Below are 8,320 nucleotides of genomic sequence, written 5' to 3' on the forward strand. Positions count from 1 at the left end.
ACTGTTGCTGGATCCTCAGCTGCTTTATTCAGAGATTAGGGAATTAAGAATTGTTTATCTCTCTCTGTACTCATGGACTTAGATCTTTCTTGGTCTAGTGATTATTTCTGTTAGGGTTGACAGGGGTGGATGGGAGAACTTAGAAGCAGAGAACTTTCCAGCTTGAACTTGAGGATTAAGGTTCTGAAATCCTAAGGACCCCAAACTCTTAAGGACACTACTTGAACCGTACCGTTTTTTTATCTGTAGTATTCCACTTCCATTTATAATGCCTGGGTACTGGCTGTTAGAAAACCATCTGCCACTTGTTCCTTTACAAATTCTGTTTATTAGACATGTAAAAAAATGTTCTGCTCGTTGTATGAGGCCAAAAGGCATAGGTATGTCTTCACTGTATCCAGAGAGCGTAACTAACAGCACTGAGTCAGTGGATGAGCTCTCCAAGAATGCACCTGCCTAGGACTAGAACTGGTGATCTCATGAGAGTGAGATCCCTGAAATAAAACCTAGGTAACTCTGGGAAAAGTACTGTGAAAGGGATTCTCACATGTCTGGGAGATGGCTCAAGTCATTTCTAATGTGGAGATTTGCTTTATCTGTTGGTTCATTTTGTTGCTCAGACTGAGTAGTCATATCTTTTTATCACCTGAAGAAAGAAATGGATGTAAACTTGGGCCTTTAATTTTAACGATTCACAAGGCAGCCAGGCATCATTGGCTTATATCTGTAATCCTAGCTACTCAGGAGACTGAGATCTGAGGATCACAGTTCAAAGCCAGCTCAGGCAGGAAAGTCTGTGAGATTCCAATTAACCACCAAAAAGCTGGAAGTGGAGTTATGGCTCAAGTGGTAGAGTGCTAACCTTGAGCAAAAAAAAAAAAAAAAAAAAACTCAGGGATACCACTCAGGCCTTTAGTTCAAACCCCAGTACAAGCACAAAAGAAAAAAAAAGATCCACTATGCAGGGAGACCATATTTTATCTTTGTATAACCTCCTGATAAAATGCAGAAGACTCACAGTGTGGCTCCTCCAATTCATGCTGGTTAATTTCTTTAAGTCTTCTTTTTGAGATGCTTCTTTAAATGGACAGGGGATTTCTTTAGTCCTGTTGTCCTTTCTGCACCAGTCATACTGTTGTCGACAGTAGTGGCATTATCTTTTGTACCTAAAATCTAAAGTTTTATCTAAGTGGAAGTAAAGGTAAGGCCACTGAGATTATTTTACCTTTGGCTTGCCAGATTTGGCATAGGGCCACAATAAAAACCTTGGGGGCCTGACAAGGGATAAAGAAGCAGCTTAAATAGCTTTTCCTGAGTGTTTTTATCCAAGGACCACGGAAAGTCTATTATACCTCAGCATGATACTATAGAGAGAAAGGGAAGAGGCCTAAACATAGCACAAAAGGGCCAGGGTCTTTTACCTCAAATGAGAATACACCATTCTTCTTTGCATGCACTATTTTAGACACTTATGGCAGCAGTGGCAAATGCTGGGTTCTAGAAACACTCCAGAGCTGGACCTGTTAGGTCCAAATGGGCCACTTGTGTCATGTTTGGGGCTCACTGCCTTCCTCCTCTACAAACCTTTAGAGGCTCATTCCTGTCTACACTGACACACTTTTTGTTCCATAGGGGCTTGTTTGGCTGGTGGCCCCACACACCCAGAATGCTGCTTCGGGATGAAGCTAGGCATGGAGCCAGATGCAACAGAAAACCTGAGAAAGGGTTCTCTTCCCTCTGAGGCTGGGAGGGCCGAATGTTCACACCCACAGGATTCAAAGGGGAGTCAAGCTGACATCATTTTTAAAAAAGTCCTGAAAAATGCCCATGATATTTGAGGGAATGAATGACCCTTTGATTATTCCCATCTCAGGAACATTTGTCCTAGACAGATGTCAGGTTACGTAGCCATGAGCAGTGTCAAGAATTTATCAGAATAAAGTTTACATATCTCAAGAGTTTAAAAATATTAAGTGACTTTACACATTTTAAGTAACAATTTCTAAAAGCTAGGAACAGACCTAATATGGATGGGTGATGCTGGATGGGACACTTATTCCCCCTGCTGTTGAGCAGGAGGGAAGGTAACTATCCCTTCTAGAAGATTCTATATGGAAACTGTAAAGAACCTAAGCCTAGATTATTGTAAAGGCTAAGATAAATAGTACTTCCATCTTTCATATATTAATCTTGCACTTGGCTAAACAAGTATTCTTGGATGGGTAAGTTAAGGGTGTGGCAGTAAGGAAAAGAATCTTGTAAGGCAGTTTAGGAGTAGGGAATGTAGATGATGCTTTCTCTTTTAAATTCTCGAATTTGAGGGAGGGAGTTTAAGGTAAAGACTTTGGCATCTAAATGATTGTTTTCTCAACAAGTCCCTGGCTAGTATTTTGTGACATGCCTTAGAGTATTTTTGTCTTAATTACCACCCTGCCTCCACCTGTCACCTAAATCTATTTTTTAAATTATACACTAGGAGAGCACTTCTAAAGGGCTCATATAAATGTCAGGGAATCTTCTTCTTTTGGTATCTTTAACTGTTTTTGTATTTGTTCAACCATGGCCATGGAACAAAGTTTATAATAGAAAACAGGAATACCAAAGAATCAACTGATCATTTTACCCTTACCTTCTTCTCTACCTCCTAATGCCCATCTAAAGCCCTTCCCCATTCTTACCTGCTGTGGGGATCTCTTCTATTTCATTTAATTCTCTATATAACTTTAAAATTGAACGGGATATTTAAATATTTTAGATCACTTAAACTCTGATGATAAATATTTCTCAATAGGTCATTTGAAATCAGTCATTAAGGGTCTGCAGTGTACTAGGTTCTGACCAGTACAAAAGAAGCACTAGAAATCCTATCCATTAGGAGCTTACCATCCAATGTAAGGGTAACTTAACTGCAAGTTATAGTACCTAACATGTAAAACAAATACATTTTACATATTGACTACCAGGGCTAACTGGTTTGGCTAAGAGGACAGATGATTCCTTCCACCACCACCCCTGACAATGAATACTCTTACTCTCTATTTGCATGTCTCCTAAAGCTTTCAAGGAGGATAGTTTTCCCCATCAGAGACCAATTCTTGGAAGTGGCGCTGTAGCTCAAGTGGTAGAGCGCTCGCCTTGAGCTGAAGAGCTGAGGGACAGCGCCCAGGCCCAGAGTTCAAGCCCCACGACCAACAACAACAACAACAACAACAACAACAACAACAACAACAAAAAAAGAGACCAATTCTTATTAACTCAGAGAGGCTTCTGTGGTATTAGACTCCACCCCTCTCCCTTCCCCAACTCCAAACTTTCCAGGTTTACCAGTAGCAAATCTACACTTTTTGAATAACCAACTTGTAATTCTCTTTGTCTCTGTTACTTGAATGTAAGGAAAGTTAGTAACAAGACTATTCTTTTTTCATCTTTCCATCAAATGCTTGTATGGCCATGTGTTAGAATGAACTGGCAGCCATTGTACCCTTTCCTGGCAAGTGCTTGTCTCTTTAGAGTCTGCTTAGATGTGCCCACTCAAGTCAACCAAGATAGCTGTGGGAGCAGAAAAGTCATTTCTGTGTTTTTGCAATAGTTCAGAGACAGACACCTTTGGAAGAATCCAGGTGATCATACAGCATGCTACACATTATGAAGAGGTCATTTAAACTTGACAGTAGAATGATAGTTTTGGAAAAGATTAGCAAGTTAACCATTAGTTAATTTGTAGTTCGTTAATACTAAGAAATGCAAGGGCATGCAGATACTGGAGGCAGGGAAAGTGAGAAGAGCAGTTTTTTAAAAAAAAAAATAAGTGGAGTCTGTGGACTTTAAAAACTAGACAGGGCGATTTTGGCATTTGTTTCAGAAATGGGAACGCAACTGGTGAAGATTTCTGTGGTCCTTGGGGCTGGTGGTGACATCAAAGCTTTCCCATTTCCAGGTAAACACTGAACAGTTGCATGTGGGAACATCGAAGTGTAACATGTTGGGTTTTGGAGAGATCAGATGTAGATAAGAGGGGAAATGTGAGGTGATGATATTTAAGTTTTGATTAATGACCTTCTGTTGAGAAACTGTCATGGGCAAGACTAATTTCGAAGAAACTGCAGCTCAATTCAGTTCCTGCTCTCTACTTGCTGCCCCTGAAAAAATAAAGGAGGGGGGCATTCCTAGGCTCCTGAACAGAAGACCTAGACAAAGAATGAAATGGTCAAAATACATCTTCCTCACATTTGGGGCACAATTGTATCAATCAGGGGTGATCTGAATGGAAGTAGGCAGGAGTACTGAGAGGTCTCAGTGTTAGAGAGGGGCAAGGGTAGTCTTTTTCAAGGGTGAGTTTAGTGGGTCCCTAAGAGGAAAAGAACTTCATCCCATCCAGATATACTAGGGTTGTGGGAAAATAGTTTTCCTCTCTTCACTGGGATGCAGCACAGAACTATTCCTTACCAAAGTAAAGGCATGGTGAGCAGCTATGACTTCATCTGTGTTCCTTCATATGAGGGCAAAAAGTGAAAATGCCTAGTCTAGCTGTCAGGTCTCCAGGATTTTAGTCTGTGTGAGGATCCAGTTTCTTTTCTTGAATAATGTAAAAGGATGTTTGAATCTGGCTAGCTAATTCAGTACATAATAGACTCATAATTAACTAATAAAAGAACAAAAAATAGTATACTAACATATCAATGAAAGAACTTTCAGGGTAGTGAATGTACAGAGGTCAGTTATTCTTTTGTGGACAGGGAAGCGTATCTGACTCAACCTCAGCATATGAGAAACTGTGTGGTTGCATAGGAGCTTTGGACAAAGAACTTTGTCTCGCATCACTTTCATACATCCTGCATGAAATCTTTTGATACTGGTTCTTGGCTACAGGGCTAATTTTACCCATCCTATCTCAGAGTTTACATTAGTGAAAGGGCCCCAGTATAGCGTACCAGAGGTTATTTCCAGAAAGCCTCCTCCCTCCAGGGACTTCTGACATGAACAAACTGGAGAAGGTGCAGAGCTGGAATGGATTACCCACTGGCTTAACCAAGATCTAAAGGAAGAATGATCCTCGACTGGGGACTCAGATGGACTGATTTGAGTTGGCCTTGGTTTCCTTTGCGGTAGCTGAGATTATAGTATCTCCTAAATCTGATTACTGTACTGATTTTTGCATTCTAACAAATGTAGCATATTTATGTGGTTGGCTTCAATAAATCTTTCATTTAAAAATGAAAACAAGCAAAAGGAAGAGTTTGTAATGCAATGCCTAGATTCAGCTAAGACCCTTAATAGCCTTGGTGGAGTTATATCCATTTTAATTTTAGGGCTTTGGTATTTTTGTGGTATAGTTACTTCATTGAACCAAAAATAGGATATTGTGCATTTTCTGAGCTTTTCTCCCCTTACTCCAGTGTAATTACATGGTATCTTACACGGACATACACAGTTGTCACAACTGTGCTGAGGAGGCATTAGAAAGATATTATCTTTATGTTCGCTGCAAATCCTAGCTAACACATATCCTGAGTCTTAAAATTCAGGAGAGTAAGATTTATTCCAAATCTAGGAGACAACTGTTTTACAAATGCAAAACAATTTGGATAGATAAAATATTTGAAAACAATTAAAACCAAATCAACCTGTACTTTATCTGTGTGCTGAGATTTTAGGTCCAGTGGATCAGAATACAGGGAAAAAACTAATGAGAATCCCTCAATGGATCCTTCACCCACCAAACAAGATTTCTTCAGAAACCGACTTGCTCTTGCAAATGACCTTGACCAAGGAACAGCTGTGTAAAACATTTAAAAGTGTATTGTCAAGTGGTAAGATGAGGATTAAAAAAAGTGTATATATCTGTGTAGGAATATATATATATATATATATATCAATGTATAAATCCCCAAGGAAAACAAATATAAATACTTACACATGAAACTAAAATCAACATACAAGACATGAAGAGATGAAGATTAGTCAATGGTTAAGATCTGGCTTTTTGAACCTCAACACTTGGGAAAAGGGAACTGAAGACTTTTCACATCATTACAGAAAAACACAAAAAATTTGGAGGAAAATAAATGTTTGTAAGAACAAAATCTTGCACCTTGAAGTCATTCCCCTAGCATCATCTTGAGTATGTTCATATTTAACATGGATGTGACTCTTGCGCTTCCTAGACATGTAGCTAATTAATCCATCCCCCATTGCTTAGACTAATACAATTATGTCAGGGACCAGTTGTGTCTTACCACATGCCATTCAAAAATCCTCAAGGCAATATATAACATCCCTTACAGCAAGGGATTAACCCAATTATATTTTGCATACCAAAATCTGAGTTACAGGGACTTTGAGGTTAAACCATGATACAGAAGATCCAAGCTTGTTGTCTGGTTATAGAAATAAATCAAGAAAGGGAGTGATGATTGCTGTAGAAATGGGAGTAGAGACAAAGAAACATTTATCCCCTGTGTGGGCTGTGCTGAGGCTGTGAAGAGTGCAATCTTTATTTTACTGAGTACACAGCAGTCTAGATCCACTAGTAATCCTGTCACACACACTTAGAATCAGAGTGTTTAGGAAAAAAGGCATTGATTTAGTCACATCATCTTAGAAAGGTTTTCTTCAGTCTGGACAGAAGGTGGCAACAACACTAGTGCTTTAATGGCACACACACACACACACACACACGCACGCGCACACACACATGCACACACACGCACACACACACGCACACAGCTTGCTACAAACACCAGGTCAGAATAAAAACCTCAGGGATACATTACTTCAATTTTTTTCCCAGAAGCTTTAACGAAACAAAGCTTTTACAGATCATGTAAAAGAATAGTTCAACAAAGCCTGCTTGGCTCTGTGTTCTGTTTCTATGTAAATATGTCATGATAGAAAAAAAAAAATAGGTTCCCATTCTGGTCCCCATTCTCAAGAAGTTGTCAAAATTAAGGTATTTGGCTTCCATCCCTTCACAGTCTAGTACTCAAATTGTCTTATTTGTACACTGCTCCTCTATGAACACAGTTTGATAAAATAGAACTTACCAATACTCCTCTCCTGATTTGATGATTGATTAGGCACTCTCCTTTTAGCTTTTGAACAATGGGGATAGAAAATATAGAAGGATATACTGATATGTTTTTCAAGTTTGCAGCATTTACTCCAAAGTTTTCATTTCCTTCAAATTAATAGATCCATTTGAAATTAGATTTTTCTCTACTTTTAGGCCAAAGTTGTTTTGGAGCACTGCTTGAAAGTATATTGCCAAATCAATTGGACATAGAAAGTGAAACAATACACAGCCTCTTAAATAAAAAATATAAATAAGATTACTTTTGCCTTTCATAACCTTTTTGTCATTAAAACATTACATTCCTGGTTAAACAAAAAATCAAACCCCTTTCAAATTTCATTTTGCTAGCGTCCTCTGAAAAATCTTGATGCTATATCTGTAGCAAAACAGTTGTATTTTATGAAGCTGATACATGAAATTCATAATAATAAATTCTGCCCTTCTTGGTCCCCATCTCCTGATACTTGGGAGCTGATGTAGCTGTCTTCAGCACCACCACCCCTATCTATCCTACATGTCTCCAGTGTTCATATTGCTCAACATGGCTTTATGTGATACTTTACTCTTGTCTTCCATCAAACTGCAAATTTCTTGGCTTGACATTTCAGAATCTCTCTTCAGGATGGCTCCTAGTCTTCTTTCTGATTATCATCTCATACTTTGCTCTTCAGGGTAAAGTAACTTCCCTCAACTACACTGAGCTTTTACTGTTTCCCAGTAAGCCATAAACATTCCCCAGGCTCACTCTTGCTTTATGCCTGCCTGCTCTTCTAGTTCCTCTCCTTCCTCCCTCCCTCACTTCCTTCCTTCCCTCCTCCTCCTCCTCCTCATTCTCCTCCTCTTTCTTTCTCTCTTTCTTTTCTTTCTTTCTCTTTTTCTTTTTCCTTCTTTCTTTTCCTTTCTCTTTTTCTCTTTTCCTTCTTTCTTTTTCTTCCTTTTCTTTCTTCTTTTTAATCTTCTTCCTCTTCCTCTTCTTCTTCCCCTTCCTCTTCTTCTTCCTCTTCCTTCTTCTATTTGCTGGTCCTGGGGCTTGAACTCTGGAGCTTCTTTTTCTCAAAGTGAGTGCTCTACCACTTGAGCCACAGTGCTACTTTGGCTTTTTTGAGTAGTTTATTGGAGGTAAGAGTCGCATAGAGTTTCCTGTCCAGGCTAACTTTGAACCATGATCCTCAGATCTCAGCCTCCCAACTAGCTAGGACTATAGGTATGAACCACAAGTGCCTGGCCTCTCTCCTTTTTGTGATCTCT

The 8,320-nt window shown here is 39.2% G+C and overlaps 1 protein-coding gene across 1 annotated transcript in view; it reads left to right on the forward strand.

Annotated features, from left to right (window-relative positions):
• The window catches only part of Arhgef33 (Rho guanine nucleotide exchange factor 33), a 76,184-nt gene extending 70,101 nt beyond the window's left edge, over positions 1-6,083 (forward strand). Inside the window, exon 18 of the mRNA XM_070025427.1 lies at positions 5,655-6,083. Coding sequence (XP_069881528.1) covers positions 5,655-5,784 — 130 coding nt within the window. The 3' untranslated portion in view covers positions 5,785-6,083. The remainder of the gene's footprint in view (positions 1-5,654) is intronic.
• The last annotated feature ends 2,237 nt before the right edge of the window (positions 6,084-8,320 follow it).

Source organism: Dipodomys merriami, unplaced genomic scaffold (genome assembly GCF_024711535.1).
Source record: "Dipodomys merriami isolate MVZ:Mamm:240054 unplaced genomic scaffold, mDipMer1.0.p SCAF_17, whole genome shotgun sequence".
NCBI classification, from domain to species: Eukaryota; Metazoa; Chordata; class Mammalia; order Rodentia; family Heteromyidae; genus Dipodomys; species Dipodomys merriami.